The sequence below is a fragment of the Athene noctua genome, chromosome 14, assembly GCF_965140245.1.
Source record: "Athene noctua chromosome 14, bAthNoc1.hap1.1, whole genome shotgun sequence".
Lineage (NCBI taxonomy): Eukaryota > Metazoa > Chordata > Aves > Strigiformes > Strigidae > Athene > Athene noctua.
The window spans coordinates 863,746-882,286 of record NC_134050.1 but is presented as its reverse complement, the minus strand read 5'-3'; the positions used below and the strand labels follow the sequence as shown (position 1 = coordinate 882,286).

At 38.1% G+C, this 18,541-nt stretch overlaps 1 protein-coding gene across 1 annotated transcript in view; it reads left to right on the top strand.

Annotated features, from left to right (window-relative positions):
* IRAG1 (inositol 1,4,5-triphosphate receptor associated 1) overlaps positions 1-18,541 on the top strand; it is a 93,644-nt gene that overhangs the window by 43,097 nt on the left and 32,006 nt on the right. Inside the window, exons 3-7 of the mRNA XM_074917843.1 lie at positions 13,314-13,411; positions 13,821-13,887; positions 16,078-16,109; positions 17,119-17,172; positions 17,946-18,067. Coding sequence (XP_074773944.1) covers positions 18,002-18,067 — 66 coding nt within the window. The 5' untranslated portion in view covers positions 13,314-13,411; positions 13,821-13,887; positions 16,078-16,109; positions 17,119-17,172; positions 17,946-18,001. The remainder of the gene's footprint in view (positions 1-13,313; positions 13,412-13,820; positions 13,888-16,077; positions 16,110-17,118; positions 17,173-17,945; positions 18,068-18,541) is intronic.

The window sequence follows — 18,541 nt, the reverse complement described above, 5'->3', positions numbered from 1 at the left end:
GGAAGAAGCTGGTAGGCTGAGATAATAAGAAAGAAAAAAGATGGAGAATGGAAATAATCCTTTGTAATCGAGGAGGGGTGTAAACCTTCATGCCACCTCCATTTCTTGATCTTCTGGGGAAAGAGGAGGGGAAGAAGATCTACAGCGATTTGCACCTGCACCTTCTATTAAATAATATTGCAGTCAACTGGAATTTTCTTCACACAGCTATAAAATTGGGAATGTTATTTAGTGTGTGTGCAAGCAAAGGCATGTATGTATATGTAAGACTGCAAAGTTTGGAAAGTGCTGGGTTACTGTCTTGTCTTCTGTTAAATTCCAGTACTTGTATAATGAATATTAACGAACTAAAACACTTTCAGTGGTCTGTCAGCAAATACCCTCTTAAAAACATCTGAAGTTTGTTCAGATGCAAGAGTTGAAAACATGACAAAGCAGGGAGATACCTTCAGACTGAGATATGTTTACATCTTCAAGAAGGCTGCTTGGGAATCCAACACAGTACCATCCTATGGCAGCAGGGTCTTAGCATGTACTGTTTTGTATTGACCAGAAAAGGGTAAGAAAAAAGGTCTTTTTCTCCCATTGCTGTCTTCTCTCTGTTCTATCCATCCCTTCCTTCAGCATTGCTAGTTACTTATAATGGGCATAAAGGCAATTTTCCTTTGTTCACTTTTTCAAAATTAGTTTCCTTCAGAAACTGAACCTGCTTCCACTAGTGAACATTAGAACTGCATATCCAGGTCATGCAAACCATTCACCTAATCCCACAGGAGGATTATGTTTACGTTTTTATGTTATGCCCAAAGCAGGAACATTCTTTAACCCTCGCTGTTTTCAACCATCTGCGGGTAAGGGCTTTCCAGATCCAGAGGCTGTATAACTACCACTGTACCTCTCCTCTGAATGCATCTGATCCCTTTTTGAACTCGCTTATGTGCTCCAATTCTTCTACAATTTCCCATTATAACAAATTCAGTTATTTAGTTAGTTGTGAAGGAGCTTCTTTTGTACTTAAACTATTGCCTAATAACTGCTTTTGGCATCCTCATCCTTGAGTACTGTGAGGAATTGTCAGCAAATAATTAGAAGATCACCCTTTCCAGTCTGTTCATGATTTTTAAAAATGTCTAACCTGTTTCTTTCCAGAAGCATTCCTTTCTCAAGTTGAGGTGCTCTAGTCTTTTTTGCATGGAAACCATTTGCGATTCCTGACCATTCTTTCTTCTATGTACCTTTGTATCTATGTTGCTGCTTTTTTTGAGATGTGACTAGAACTGTTTTGAAGATTGGGGCATAATACAGCCATAAACTATGTTGTTCTTAATTCTGTCCTACTAGTTAACATTTCTGCCTTTTAGGCTGCTGCTGAATGCTATTTTCAGAGAACTATCCAAAATTAATCTTTTTCCTAACTGGTAAAATATAATGATGGGCTCCGATTTAGCTAAGTGTATTTTACAATTATTTTTCCCTATGGACATTGAATTGCATTTTTCAGCAGAGTATTTCACCTGCCATTTTCTGATTCAGGTGCCCAGTATCCCATATATTGCCTTGACTGGCTTTAGATCTGATTATCCCATCTCATCTTTAATCACATGTACACACCCTCTTTTCCAGATTCTTCATGACTATTTTGAACACCACAGTCCCGGTGGGAGTGTAATCTCTGCAGCAGAAAGACAGACCTGTAACTCCTACACTTTTTCTTCTTTAAATTACAAGAGGTCTTTCCCTCTTGTCTTGTGAGAACAAAGTTTCTTTGAGAAGTTTGGTAGAGAACTTCGTCAAAGCCTCTCTTTGAAAATACATAATGCCTATATTAAAATGCTTATTGACTTCCTAAAGAAATGTAAAAAAAAGAGTAAAGTTTGGAGTGCTGTACAGCCCTGTGTTTATCATTCTCTTATCTGCTTCTATTTAGTAATAAAATATTACATTAATTTCTTATGTAGGACAGTTACCATCTTCAAGTTAGGAACTAGGATGAAAGCCTTAAGTGATAATAAAATAATAAAACAATCAGTCCTTTTTTGTTTTGGCAGAATAGCAAAGCACGTCAAGGTGAACATCAAAATATTGCAGTAGGTGTTTGGAAAGAATGAGCATTATTCATTGTTTATACTGCTTGCCTTTATCTCAGTCTCTTTGAGTTTTTTTTATTTGTTCTCTGCTACCCCGGGTAGTTAAAGTGCAGCTTTTTGTCTCAGCATTTGCCAGAATGTTGTTCAGAGGCATTCTAAAACCCCAGAACTTTGATTAATAATACAAATTTTGAAGAATTAGTATTTCAGTGTTTGTTCTATTTTAGTCTTATCTGTGTAGTTCTAGGGTGTTGTTAAAATTACAATGACTTGCTATATTTTCTTTTAAGATACATTTTCTACATATTTCACATGGTTTTGCATTTTTTATTTCAAATTATATTAGTCATTGAATCTTTTTCATTCCATAACTTTCTACAGCTGTTTTAAATTTAAAATGAAGTAGCCATATACCATTGCTTTAATATAACTTTGTTTTGTTTATCCAATATAAAGAAAGAATAAAAAATGGTAAGACAATAAATCTCAATGTATACAGACTATATAGTTATTGTATACAAATTGTTTATAAGTAGTCAAATACAGAACACCGTTTTGTCTGATTTATATATGAAGTTATAAAATGAGCATAATTTAGATACACATCATGTTTTTGAAGACAGTAATAACAAATTTATCCTAGCCTAGCTCATAAAGCACAATGAAACAGAGCTAAGAGAGATGAGTTCTGGCAGATTTAGCTCAGTATCAAGACGTGAATGCTGCTTCTCCCCCACATGTCACATTTTTGCTCTGCCGGAAGTTACCAAACTTTTAGCAGCTACAATGGCACAGGACATGTCATACAGCCTCAGTCGTTAGCAGCAGGAGCTAAACTGCTGGTGGTAAACCAAGCTGGCTGAAAAGCAAGTATGCTCCTTATTCACTTGCTCTTATGATAGATAGAGATGGTGCACTCTGAAGGGGACATAGAGGAAAACCTGGAGTGGGATCTTATATTTCTGTGGCAAATCTTGTCCTATGATATGTCCAGTTTCTCTTCTAAAGTCTCTTCTATGAGTAACTCTGCTCCTTTTACACACTCCTCACCTCTGCCATTTTCATTTTAGGTTCCGAGGCCAAAATTTTAAAACCTAGTATATAAAATGTAGCCCCCAAAGTCTATAAATCTCTTTCCCTGCAGAAGTAATTCTGTGATTTAAGCTCACCTCTTTGCTAGAGGCTCCCGGAGTGCAACACTGATAAAATGATAATAAAGGAGTGTGGGTTTTTTTAGATGTTGATGAGATGAGATTGTGCATAAAGCTGGTACATTGTTTTTGGATCAGCTCCTGGATAATAATCAGCAATGGAATGGTGTTGGCTAAATAATTTTATCAGGGAAGGATTTTGACAAATTGGACATGAAGAACATTTTGCTACATTTGGCTTGTGCTATTCCAGAAGAATATGTTGTTTCCCTCAAAGCTTTGTTCTGAACTGTCTAATTACCCAGAAAAATGAGGCTTTTTGGAACAGTACATGCCAGTCAATCCATAAAAATTCCTTTCTTGTTCTGATAGCTTTGATCTTTATTATTATCTTTCCTAGTTCTAGGTTTGGGAGCACAATTGTTGAAAACCACAAAAATACAGTTAGCAAACCATCTGTTCTTAAAGACTTAGAGTATTGTATTGGTAGCTTTCTAAAGAAAATGAAAAGTTGTTTTTCTCACCATGAGAAAAACAATGAAAATTCTAGCCAATGCAAGCTAGTGATATTTTCCAAATTAGAGTGCAAATTGTAAAGCTGAATCTAGAACTTTAGCCAGTAATCAAAATGGGCCTTATTTTCTTCCATATGAATAGCTGTATATCCTGCTAAGAAGGATTTAAAAGTAAGAGAAATTATATACTTCATTCATTTAAATCTGGTTTTAGGAGCTTAGCTTTAATGTTGCACATTTGAAAATGCTGACTTCAATGGCGTCCATGTTCAGTATACATCTGTGTTTCCTCAAAGTAAGGAAACCAGCCATAGATGGTTAAATTCTGCTTTGGGTCCTCGGTGTTAATATCTTGACGGTCGAGCACCGTAGTGTGCTTCAGCTGCTGTTGGAGCAGGTGGTCTAAGACAGCTCTTCACTTGTAGGTACACCTGCACAATGAAATGTTGAATTGCCACTATTTTGCATTACCATGTTTTCCCAGTGCTGGTATTCTGTTGGTGAAGACTTTTTAATGATAGATATAGTGGAAAGGCAGCTCTGAAATATCGGGTTTGGTTTTGTGTTTTTTTTTGTGTACTTGCAATAATCTCTTGTCCCTCCGTTTGGATTCCAGTGAAGCCTAAGGGCAGAACTTTGAAAACACAGGAAATGGAAACTTGCTTTTTTCTCACGAACAACTGTTTGCTTTCATTTTCTGACCATTCTTTCTGCAAGTCAGCAAGTCTCTTCTTTCTGAAGTGATAAAGCAGTATGCTGTCTCCCTTTTCCCCACATTAAAATAAAAAGCTACCTCATCTGCATTTCAAGTAAGGATAAAACAAGGGCAGATTATTTCTCCTGTAACTTTGGCTGTGGGCACTAGACTGCAGCCACTGGGAAGTCTCCTTCTGGTAGACTTTCTATTCCTTGACCGAAGCAGATATAGTTTAGACCAAGTAGCTGAGTTTGGCATCTGAGAGCAGGAGAGAATCATTGCACTTAACTCCTCAAGTCAGAGATGCAGCCAGAGATTACTTGAGAGAGGCTTGCAAGTACTACCTGAGATTAAGTCTCCCTCCTGGGATACTGATCTTTTCAAACTAGCGACAGTAGGCAGAACCTTACTTTTAAGTTGGAGTATCTGTGTAGTTAGTTAGTTGTAATGATAATATGATGCACTCCTCTATTAAAAATTTCAGTTGGAACTCAGCTGCCATCAGTCTTTTTATTTCAAGGATTTGTTTGCATTGGGAGTTTGGAACATGCATCGACCCAGATCGGAAATCTGAACAAAGTATTGAAAGCCATAATGTGGGCTGCTTGCTGAAGGGCTCATCTCACAAAGCTCACCAAACGTTATTTATGACTGAGGTTTAAATCACTGCTGTGGCTGCATTATGAAATAGCCTTCTAAAGAACATAAATAAATATTTTATTGTGTAAGACATAAGAACAACTGTGTCATGAGCGTGCCTAATGGAACAGTTTCTGTGCTAACACACCATTTCCAAGTGATGTCTGGATTTTGGAGTACTGAATTAACCTCAGTCTTAATTACTACCTCATCCTGTCTGACAGAATACCTATGCAGCCCTCAAATTATTAAATCAAATACTCTTTCTTGGTTTCACCTTGAAGTTCATAACTGTCTCAATTAGCAGAAGAGGAAAACAACTCTGAGGAATTTGTTGCTGTTTTAGTTAATACATATACCTCAGTGGAGAGTCATCCAATCGTTTCTTAGCTTGGCTTATAAAATGCACATTAAATTTCTTTGCTAAGTTCAACAGTAGCAGGGTGGTCTTTCTGCCTCTGGATATTGTGGGTCTTTGTTTTTAAATCCCAGTACAAAAAGAAGGTTCCTCCAAACTACTGAAAGTTTGACTTTATGTAGTGCATAAGTTGAACTGTCCAGTGAATATACTTTGTAAAAAATAAATTTAGAATAAAACCGAATCAGTTAAGGAATGGTTACTGTAAGAACTTCATAGTACAAAAATAATACTGCGTGACTACATCTGAAAGATACTCTTCAGCATTTTTTTAATATGGTCCCAGAAGGTTCTCTCAGTAGCAAGGAATAACACAGAAAATAGTGGATGATTCTTTAATACAGACAAAAGGCCTTCTAAAAAGTATGTTTGCAAAATCTTGTATTGCTTTAATAGATCTTTTCAGCAAGAACAGGTCTTTTGGCCTTGATTCTTCATTGATATCATACCTGAATGAGACACTGAGAACTCCCCCCACCTCCACTTGGATAATACTGAAATGAATGGTCAGCATTTGTATGATTAATCTTTTATATTATTATTATTACTATGACCTGTTTCTGAAGCTAGATACTGCTAAGAGAAATTAGTATAGCTGCTGGCTTTCAGGTTGTTTCTGTTTCCAGCACAAGAGCCTAAAAGATGGCATTACAAAATGTTATTGCTTATGCTCAGTTCTATATCATAAGCTAGCAGGAGGGAAGAGGTATATATGTTGGGTTTTGGGTTTTCACAGACAGCTGGGCCTGCAGAATCAGTGTAAAATCAAGGGATAAAATCGGACTGTTTCTAGCAATTCTTGTGTCATATACAGCATCCCTGTATCCAGGTTGGGACATTACAGTCTAGATGAGTGAACTACTCGATCAGTGGAAAAAGCAGCTGAGTTCAGATAATGTAGTTAGTTCATGCTACTGCCATTACATGTCACCTGGCATTACAAGTGAAGTTCCTTAAGAGTCTATCCATTTATTAGGTGTGGGTGATGAGTAGGAATACATTCTCATCCAGTGTGGCTTACTACGGGCTTTGGGCACCCAGGATGTTGATAAACTCGAGCGAATCCTGGGAGAGCCACTCTGGTAGTCGGGAGGCAGTCAGTGAGGGGGTGCTGAGGGAACGAACTGGTACTGCTTAGTCTGGAGAAGAAGGGAGTTGCAGTCTTGCAGTGCTTAAGATGTTACTGAAAAGATGGACTCGGCACTTTCTGGAGGTGCATGGCAGGAGAATGAGAGACGATCATAAAGTACAGCAAGGGGTATTCTGGCCAGGTGTAAGGGGGCAGGCGAGGAATTACTGTGAGGGGTAATAAACACCGGATCAGATCTACCAGAAATTCTGCAATTTCTGTCCTGTTAAGTTTTTGAGTTCCAACTGGACAAAGTCCAAAGCAACTTAGTTGCTTCAGTGCTGACCCTGCTTCAGGGAAGATGTTGGTCCAAATGACCTTCCAGCCTGAAGCATTCCTTGGTTCTGGGGATGGATCCTCCAGCCTGACCATCATACAGTAACATAGAGGTTAAGTGTAGTCAGTTAAGCAGTCAGCAGTCAAAGCCCACACAATAGCTATTTATTTGAATAAATTGATACTATAGTTACTCCTCTCCTGACATACAACAACATTTTAAAAAAACTCAGTGGAATTAGACTCATAATTCTTTTCTCATAAAAGGGAAGTGAGACACATTCGTGCTTTTTTGGGTGTTGTTGATTTTTGCAATGAAACAAAAATGTATGCATGTGTCACTAAAGTAAGCAAATGTGAATCAGATTTTGTCCAGGAAGCATAAAATGAGAGTAAAATACTTGTTTTGCTGCTTTGCCATTTATCTATGCAAGATAGAGAGCTGAGTATAAACTCCCTGCTTGAAAGACCACAATTGCATTTTAGATCCCAAAGAAAGCTATTTATTGATGGCTTGTTCAACAAAGAGTCCCGTCTAGGATTACCCTTCGTAATTGGGAAAGAAAGAATTTTGTTTAATTTCTTCATTTGGAAAATCTTTTGCTTGACTAGCAGCAAGACTCCTGGGTCACTAAGCAATAGTGTTCTGCCCTAATTGCCTTCCACTTATTTACGTTTCTAAGATAGGCCTTTGGTATTATTTTTTTCCAAATTATATAAAGTTGATATCCAGGCCAGCTAGAGTTTATAGAATGTTTTTATGTAAAAACTGCATTTGAAAATACTACTTCATGTAACAAATGTAACAACCTTAAAGTTTTTCTTAAACAGGAACGAATCGGCACCAAGGGACACAATTTTTTTTTTCCCCAATCTTATCTGTCTCTTCTCCTCGCAAGCAAATTTGTTCTCTTTTTACACTAAGAATATAGTCAAGTGGCAATTTGAGAAAATGTCGTCTCGAGCTCCCAACTCTGCCTACATCTTAGACAAAAATAAACGTGTAACTAGAATGTGATGTATAATACATTCAGTCCAGACAGTAGAAACATATCTAGCTTTCTCCAAATCTGTGAGAAGGAGTAAAAGACAAAGAAACCCAAATGACTCTGTTACTGAGTACATGATGCTCATTTAGGCAAAAATGTGCATGATTGGTGGCAATATCTCCATGTATTTTTAATACTACTGCCATTAGCGATACCTGTTGGGCAATTGGGCAATGCACAGGTCCTGCGTCAGAGGGATCTTTCAGGACCATGGAACAGAGATTGGTGCTGCCTCCTAAACAAATGTTCATGTTTCTTTCAAATAGTAAACTGTTTAGGAGGAGGAGAGCAACATTTTTTACTCACACATCGTTTTCAACTTGTTTGGATTTCCCCCTATTTTAAGGTCACTGCCTTTATGTTGGGAGACAATAGGTTTTTCTCCAGTTACTTCCTAGCTCTGGATTCCTTTTGAACTACCCTCCTCAATGACACTTAATGTACTGTTCTCCCACTTTTCACACTTTCTTATATGCTGTTCCTTATGCTTAGAAAACCTTATCCTCCATGCCAGATATCCACCCACTCCACGTTCACGTTCTTCCTTTAAACTGCATTTCCTTAAAGTCTATCAAAAATAATCCGTGAGTTAAGAAACATATCAACTCTGCCTTGAGATCTGAGAGTCGTCTGATCATCAGATTTGCTACTGCAGGCTGAATTCTTTAACTTGTGCATAATACTGAATAAATCAGGGCCTAAATTTTCCTTAATATCTCATGTACTATCTTTTTCGCCAAATATATATATATATATACTTTAAAGTATCCCAAAGTTCAGCCCAGCTGGTTTCCTAGAGGCCATCTGGCAGAGCTCTGCTGCTTGTTGCCTTGTTCTTGTCATTCTAGCTGAAAGCCCACTGATGGAAAAAAAATAGGTCAGTGAGAAGTAGGATGAAGTAAAGTCTTTGTTACAAGTTAACAGAACTAAGGGCAGCAGCTCTCTATGGATTGTAGAGTGGTGGGGGTTTTGTGTTTGGGGGGAGGGTTGGTGTTTGTCTTTTTTACACAAAGAAAGGGAAAGAATTGTTGAAATGATAAAAGCAAATTTGTTGAGGAATGATTAGTTGAAATTTAAAATGCAGGAGGCATATCTAAAAACTTCTGGATGGCAGGATCTGTTAGGCAGTTATGACTATTTCATGACCTAGACTGGCATCTGGCATGCCTGTGCACTTTGTTCTTCACGAGTAGCAAAGTTTGTTATGTGGCTTTGAAAGACAATTTCCTGTGAGGTAAAGGATCTACCATAATTAAAATGTTAAATCTCTAACTGGTTCACTGTTGGAGAGGTTTCTCTAAGGATGTGAGCATAAACCTTTAGTAAGCTCAGTGAAATATATAGGTGTCTTTCACTACTATGCTTTGAAAGATTGATCATATGGCTTCATACTCACTTCAATTTCTTCTGCTTTCTGAAGGTTCCTTGCTTTTGGCTAAGAAATATGCATGAATACTTGAAGAGCAATAGAAGAACAAGACAGACTGTGTAGATAAGACCCTTTTGCTACAGAGTCCTTGGCCATGTTAGTTCTCTGTTGAGAATATTAACCCTGGAAACAGCTGCCAGTTAAATTAATGTAACTGTAGTTCATGCTGGACACAAGCCACTGGAAGAGGGGGAATAGATGGGTAAAAGCTTTCAGGTCTGCAATCCCTGAGGAAGTGTCACTGCCCTTTGGTTCTCCTGCCCAGCTGTCCTGTTGTCTCCAGCATGGAATGTGGGGAATGCCTGGTTCTTGCAATGCCATGACTGGAGAGGAGCCTCTGCTGCAAGAATCTCGCAGATCTATCCCATAACTCTGTCTGGCTGTCCCTTCCATATGAGAGCTGGGTCCAGTATCTCAGGCACATACTTAACCAGATAAAATGACATTATTGGAGTTTTGCTTAAGCCAATTTGTTCAAAGAAAACCCCAGTATGAATAAAACCTGAAGTGAACCAGAACACATTTTTTTTTTCACAGGGAGGTAATGCTACTTATAATCTTATTTCCTTAAATTCATTTTAGTGCTAAGTAAAAACAAAAACTGGAAACAAAACCTTAGCATCCAAAACAGTGTAACTTATAAAAGTTTGATTCATGTAATATAAACTCCTAATTGCCCCTAAAAAAAGTGGAATCGGGAAACTCTCAGGCTGCCTAAAATATACTTACCTTAAAAGAAAAACTTTTTTTAATCTGGATCTAGTAGTTTGAAAAGTTAGTGAAATACTGCTCCTTGCTATTTCTAAAATAATGTACCTTCTTCAGTTGTTTGCTGATTGTCTGCAGCATAAAATTCAGCCTGGAATTCTTGAAAAATAAAAGATTGTAAGCTGCTCCTTCGGTTGCTTTGCTGCAAAAGAAGTAAACATAAACACTGACCACTAACAAAGCAAAAATTGTAACTATTGCTAAAACATAACAATTGCTAAACCAAACTACTGCTAAACAAAACAATTTAACAGCAAAAAATGCTATTTTCAGATAGAGTTATGCTCTTTTGGTAAGTCTTAAATTTCCATTTAACTATGTTAAAATAATTGTCTGTGAGTGAAATCGAGTCCAGTTGATATTTCTCGTAATGTATCAGGGAAAAGCCTAAAGCTGTGACCAGAATAGATCCTATTGGAGTTAAGTATGTAACACTCAGAAAATATTATCCATTAATCTGGGAGTTTTTACAGTTCTTTAAAATCTGACATAAAATTTTAGATACATAACCAAACCAAATGCCTTGGTGTAGGAGTTGATCTTGTTGGTAACGGACCAGCATCACCTCTCACTCCCAAACTTCTTGCTTTTCAGTTGCAGTAGTGTCACAACCAGCCCTGCCTAGAGATACTCTCCTGAGTGCTCCCAGGCAGATCAAGCTGGACATGCATCAAAAGAACATTTTACTTTCTGCCTGACCAAACTTTTCCTTTCTCTCATTCAAGCAGATTATTGAAACCCATCAAGTTTTATGTGTTCTTGAGCTATGAGGAAAACAGCAGAAAAGAAGGTTCTTTCCTGTTGTGTGGCTCTGTAAAGCAAATCCTGTATGGGTAGCTTGTAGTCCTGAGGAAGATTGTATGCACTGAGTTGAGACGCATAAGTTTTTTTAAAAGCTGGGATATATTTGCTGTATTCTTCTCATGCTTTTATTAGTTTCTTCTTTTAAAATATTTTTGTGACAGAATTATTCACATTTATCCCATGTGTCTAACATTGCCACCTGCAAGTGTTCTGACTGCCAAGAAGTATTTTTTAAGTTGCTCAGGAATTAATATCAATTCTCAGGAGTTAATCTCAATACTTCTCAGAATGAAAGCAGATGCTTTGAATTCATGTAGTAGTTCAATACCTTTTGCATGCCCCAGGGGTATTGTTCTGTATCTTATAAACAGAAACACCACTTTGTCTTCCACATTTTACCTTGTACAGTTGTATGGGTAGGTAGAACTCGCATCATTACAGTTATCACAAAGATACCTTATATTAGTCAGAGAACCATAGAATGGTTTGGGTTCGAAGGGACCTTAAAGGTCCTCTAGTTCCAACCCCCCTGCCACAGGCAGGGACACCTTCCAGGAGGACCCACTCCATGATCTTGCTGGGCACAGAGATGAGACTGATGCTGGTAGTTCCCCGGGTCTTCCTTTTTTCCCTTTTTATAAGTGGGGGTTATGTTCCCTGTCTGCCAGTCGGCGGGAACTTTGCCAGACTGTCACAACTCAACGATGGGTAGTGGTTTAGCCACTTCATCCACCAGTTCCCTCAGGACCTGTGGATGCATCTCACCAGGTCCCGTGGGCCCGTGCACCTTTAGGTTCCTTAGGTGGTCTTCTCCTGCAGTGGGAAATTCTTCATTCTCCCAGTCCTTGCCTTTGTCTTCTGCAACTTGGGTGGTGTGGCTGGAGCCCTTGCTGGTGAAGACTGAGGCAAGGAAGTCATTAAGTACCTCAGCCTTCTCCATATCCTGGGTAACCAGCTCTCCCGTTTCCTTCCAGACAGGGCCCACATTGTTCCTAGTCTTCCTCTTATCACCCATATACCTATAGAAGCCTTTTTTGGTTGCCTTTGACATCCCTGGCCAGATTTAATCCTATCAGGACTTTCCTAACCTGATCCCTGGCTGCTCAGACAGTTTCTGTGTATCCCTCCCGGGCTACCTGTCCTTGCTTCCACTCTCTGTAGGCTTCTTTTTTGTGTTTCAGCTTGTCCAGGAGCTCCTCCTTCAGCCATGCTGGCCTCCTGGTGGCTTTACCTGACATCCTCCTTGTCGGGATGCATCACTCCTGAGCTTGGAGGGGGTGGTCCTTGAACATTAGCCAGCTTTCTTGGGCCCCTCTTCCCTCTGGGACTTTATCTCCTGTTACCCTGCCAGGCAGATCCCTGAAGAGCCCTGAGTCTGCTCTGCTGAAGTCCAGGGCAGCGAGCTTGCTGTGCGCCCTCCTTGCTGCCCCGAGGGTGTTGAACTCCCCCATTTCATGGTCACTGCACCCAAGGCTGCCCTTGAGCTTCACACTCCCCACCAGCCCCTCCTTGTTGGTGAGAACAAGGTCCAGTCCTGGGGCTATTACTGTGTGTTTTGGTAAACTGACTGACCTTCCAAACTTAAGTAAAAAGAGAAACTTAAGAGAAACTCCTCTCTTGTCATAAAAATTAGATACAGTAGGAAAAGTCAATTCTGTGTTGCAGACAATAAAATGTTTTCCAGTTTCCATGTAGCATCTCTTGTCACACAGGGTAAGAATGTAAATGAGTCAGCTTTAGTTGTGGCTTTGGGTTTTTTTCTTTTCCAGTAAATGTTTCATTATACAAAAATTTTGAAGTCCTAGTGCAAAATATTAAAGGTTTTCTATTAAGATATTCTGGATCTGGTTTTATAGTTTTTGTTTGTTTGGGTTTTTAAACATTTTTTGAGATAGCTAATGTATGCCAACAAACTTTGTATATTTTAAATACTGTAACTATGCTTTGTTTTTGAAAACATTCTGTGGTAGAAGCGTATGAAAAACACACGGGTTTGCTCATGCTTAGTTTGAATGAAATAGAGTTTTTTAAGTACTTCAAAGCTGCAAAACCTAACCCAAAATGCTACATGAATTCCATATGCTTTTACAGCTATACAAAAGGAGTACAAAACAATACCTTTCTAATATAGTAATATTTTACAACTACTTTGCAGGACAATAAAGAAAAAAGTGACAAAAAGCAGCTCAGAATTGTGCAGTTCGGCTGTGTTTGTGAATATGTAACTCCCATTGATAAATGAGAGTTGCTTGACTTGACCACAGGCAGTACAAGGTCAGGAAATATTAATAAAATGCTTTCTTAACGGTTTATTTGTGCTTTTTTTTACATGTCCTGTTGTGACGTGACAGAGCATTTGAGGTCAACTGCCAAGCTATCAGTGGTGATGGAGTAAAGCACCTTTATCTAAGCCTTCCCTAACAGAGTACTCAGCTGTGACTCAGAGAGGGTAAGTTAACTGATTATACTTAACTTTCTCTACTATGGTAAAATGAGTTGCAGAGAGAAGGCACTGAAAGCCAAGGGCCTCTAAATACTTTTCCCTTTTATGGAATAGAGCTCCCAGATCACCATTTCCTGGAGATTGTACTCTAAGCCTACACAGTGGTAAAAGAAAGTTCTCTGCATTCACTGATCTATATCTGACTACAAATTTGAGCTCAGGGATCATTTTTTTCCTAACTATTTTAAGCAGTAAGTTTACAATAACAGACCAAAACACTAAAAAGTACTCCATTCTCTCATCTTTCTTTCTTTTTCTTTCTCTTTTTCTTTACATTGTCTCATCTTAGTGTGGGAAGAAGAAGAATCTAGGGAATAAGATAGGTAATCTGTTTTGTTTTTAACTCATTCTGTAGGTGCAAAAGGCTTGTGCAGACTAAGATTGTAGATCATCTTCGCCCACGTCCACTCTTCTTGTGACATGTGAGTTAATCTCTACAAGTATTTAATTTTAAAGGTAATTTTGAAGCTCTTGCAATTTCTAAAAGACTGGAATTTTGGGGGAGAATCATTTACTCTGCTAAAACACTACAATAATCTCATGACATCCTTTGATATGATAGAGGTAGGCCAGACAGAGTTGGATCAATGCCTAACAAAAGAAATAGCAATTATCTTAATGACTAGGATGCTAACATGTGCTTATGCACCTTGACTGTTTTTAAAGTGCAAATGTTTGGGGTTTTTTTATCTGTCCTTTCAGTATCTTCAGGGACAATAGTTACAGTTGTTTCAGTTGGTGTCTCACTGTATTGCATGTATTGTTAAGATATCATTTCCTTCTTTGACTGAAACATGTTTGTGCTTGTGGAAAGCAGATAAAGGTGGCAAAGCTAATGGCAACATGGTTCCAAAGGCTGTTCAGCTGGCAGATGAGCCAGGCTTAGGACCAGCATAGTTATGCTCTCTGCACTTTGGCTCAGGGTTCAGCAAGGCTGTGAGCTGTTGTAGATAGAGGTGCAAATTTCTATGGGTTCCAAGGCTGTACTCCTCCCTAGTGTTCTACTGAAGAAGAAAAAAAATGTACTTTCCAGGGAAATAAATTTTCCAAGAACATTTCTTTCTTTTCTTCCTACATTTGTGAGATATAGATAAGCTCTAATTGTTGTTAGAGTGTTCTCAAGAAGCCCCTTTTTTTCTGTATGTTTTGATTCTCACTGACATTTACTGGGTCTATTTTCATTGCCCGATCAATCAAATAGGCATAAGGTCACTATAGCAGTGATGAAAGAAGAACATTTATTCACTCATATCTTAAGGTTCCATAATTTCTAAACCTTAACCTTTCCTACTAGTATCAGAAGGCAGTAATTGATACAGAAAATGACAGAACTCTCTGCACAGCATGGAGCAAGAAGGTGGCTCCATTGGCTGTATCCATTTGCATTTACAGGATGTGACGTTTGTGCTGGTTAAGCATTATGAAGCCTTGGCTGGATCTGGATTGCTGATTTTAAGAACACTGCACAGATTAAAAATAAGATTTTAGACTGAAAAAATAATCATTCAGGAGTTCTAAATCATATAACACATGAATTGAACTATGTCTTTACATATTTTGTTGAAATACTAATAAGTAGTAGCTGTTAGTTTGGCACCTTAGAGTGCAGTCAAGGTGTGTGAAGACTGCATTTGTTTTAACAAGCTTCAGAATATGAATAATAATAAACAAGCATTCACTGGTCCAATACAGTCCTCAGCATTGCAGTTTTCGAGATATGTGTTAGGAAAAAATTGAGAGTCAGAAGAAATTTTCCTACTGATCAGCACCACAATGATTTGGAGCTTTTTCCTATTTGCAACATAGCTCTGTGAGGAAGTCAGAGTAAGGTTCTAATTGTATCAGAGATGTACTGAATTCAGTCCACTCCAAATCCAGGGGTTGTTAAGGTGGTGTAAATTCATCTTTCTATCCTCTGTTCTCCCTTGGCTGTACTTTCTGTGCTGCATCTCTAAGACAACACAGCTTGGGATTTGTCCGTTTCTATTCTTAGACAAGCCTGCGGATTATTTTTTTTCTTTTAAAGTTTTTTTGCTTTTTAAGTCTGAAAAATGAACTGAGATGTAATGGGCTTAATAGCTTGCTCTTGTTTCAGTCTGACTTGCATTACTTTTAGTATGGACTGGGAATGAACCTCTTTGATGCAATAGCTTATACAACTCCACATAGGACTGCAAATACACTTTGGGCATGACTTGAAACATTCCTGATCTTTCAGGCCCAGCATTCTGTTGGGTTGAGCCTATCAGAACCATTATAAATTCATAAAGCAAACACTAAGAGGGATTAGATAAACAGCCAAATTTATATCTTCTCTTTTTTGTTTTTCTTTGAATTCTTGCAAACTCAGACATTGCATAGGAGAATGAGATGAAAAGCAGTCCATGTCACTTTTTGAGTTCTCATTTCTATCTCGTCTTCATGTGTTGTTAATAGCTGCTGATTTGTGTGATACAAAAATACTTGAAACACACAGATGTTTAATGCTACTGCTGTCTGCCTAATCTCTGTGGGTTTATTAAAATATATGTAATAATAAATGTTTTCCATCATATTAGGGACTTTAAAGATACTCTGCCTTAGTAAACATTTAAAAATCTTTTTTTTCATAGAAAGCTTCCTCTACTCTTCTTTGAAGTCAGAGGTGGGTAAAATCATGATACAAACATGAGCTTCCACTTATTGCAGTAGAGCTAGAAATTTCCCCATAACAGGTTCAGATATCTACAAAGGCTGGAAGCATGCTGCTCCTACAGCATATACTGCTCTGAAAAAAGTTATGCTCACTGTTTAAAAAAAGTCTTGATCTTGGTCTTCATAATGATGTCATGTGTGCTGCATCTTTTCCACCGTCTTTATCAAAGAACTTCAATGAAATAATGATTTTTTCTGAACACAATAATACTTGGGTGGAGATAACTTTTACAGTCTCTTAGTTCTGCATTAAATTTCATGTGAGGTAGTCTTGTATTCATCTTCTAGTAGAAGAGAAAATTATGTTTCCAATATAATGTGAAATAAATCTAATAAAAGCATGAGTCTTAGCTGCTTCTGTAGTCCAAAGTTTTCACACATTCTGTAGTTTTTACAACACAGAATTTTTTCTGTGAAAGCTGAGGTGAGGAACTTGTCACTACTGAGGCTGCTTCAGTATTTCCTGTGAATGGTGTCTCTTTCTTTTTTCTTCTTTTTTTTTTTTTTAATCAACACAAGTATTTTGACAATTTTAATTGTCAGCCTCGATAAACAGACATGTTCCTGAATACATTTCTTTGCCCTTCCCTGAAATGGAAGGAAAAACTGTGGAAGGTTGATCTTACAATGCTGCTAAGTGTCTTGGACTTCAAATTGTGTCCCATCTCAACTCTTTGTTCCATCTATCTTGATTTCCAGAAGAGTAAAAGAATTGAGATGAGATTAGTAATTCAGGTTTGGCAGACAGTAACATGTTTTGGAAGGTGAAGCTATGTTTGTTGGGTATATTTATCTCCTTGGCACACTACTGAAGTTGTTATACTACTGTTTAAGTATATAGCTCCATTCTCTACACAGCTGTGAATTAACTGTGAAGGGAGTATAGTTAGCTCTTACTAGTCCAGACAGAAACCGTGTACCACATTGTCTCTGATAACTGCATTGTCTGTCATCCATAGGCACCACCAAGGAGTCGAATGATTTCTTTATGAGGACTGTTCCTTAACTATCCGGTAGGTGTCATAGTAAGTCCTGTAATATATTCACTCTAGCTATAAGGATTAGTACTTAACATTACTCATCTTCAGACTACTGTACAGGCTTTAATGCTGATAATATCCTTGTGAAGGCAGTAGCTCCCCTTGACAGTAATAACAAGAATTTTCTCAACTAATAGGCAGTGATTTAAAATTTTTTTTTCCATTTGGGCATTACTGCTGTTTTGCTTCAGAAGCGTCTTGCAGAGTGTTGTCTTGTGCAGATGTACACCAGGTCTTTGCACAATTCACACAGGCCTTGCTCTTGCTCCAAGGAAGAGTGCCACCATCTGGGTTTCCAGTTTTACACCTTTCTTAGAGATCTGAGATCACAGTCTGTAGCAGTAGGACTTTGTTAGTTACTAAAAGTTAGTTACAGATATCCAGGATGCTGTGTCCTTCTTAGAGGATTTTTAGAGAGTGTAGTTTGGTCACAGCCAAAACAGTCATAGTAACGAAAAACCTGTAAAATGGAGTGAAAAGATGGAAATAGCAACAAGAATGGAAGGCTGTCCGTTTTGAACGCGTTTACTAAGTTATACTTGACCTTGAAAGCTTTGGTTAATAAAACACAAGAGAGCATTTTTAATTTTAAACCTTAATACTGTTTGTTATTGTAAAGTGATCTCAGTGTTAGGGCATAGAGTTTTAAACGGATTTGGTTTGTATTTTTGGCATCTAACACAGCCTGCCGATCACAAGGCTTTTCAGTGCTTATGCCTTCAGGCTAACTTGAGACATCTTCTCAGCAGTGCGTGGTCCTGTTAGTCCACGTTCCAGTTCCACGTGCTTCACACTGTCCACCATGCCAACCTTACCTGAAGGCAAGGGACAATCAGAAGAGGCACACCACCACAGTTCTCCAGCCAAAGTAAGCATCTTACAAAGGTGTTTTCTGACACTTTTTGGAAACCTGAGGCTGAAACCTGTTTGTTTGTATTTAGGAGTTTATAAAGTAAAATCTAATTATTGCTGTGTATTAGTGTGTTTTGATTAATTGATGAAGCTATGAAGATCTTTCAGTTGATATTCTTAGAATTCTTCAAATATTTTATAGACTATGCAATGAGAACTGAAATTGCTCAAGCACTTGTTTATCAATTTGGTCTGGAGGCTTCTGTGTCTGTTTGTTCTCTACCATTTTTATCAAAGCCATCCAAAAATGTCTCTTGTGGTGTTATTACAGAAAACTTCAACCTTTGAGAAAAGAACTTAGGCTTATACTTCATAATAGTCTTGAAACATCTATAGTGTTGCCTTTACAGATACAGAAGATGCTATGCAATTCATATGAGCGTGAAAGATGGAAAGCTGGTTTTTTTTGGTTTGTAGCCTTTCTCAGTGC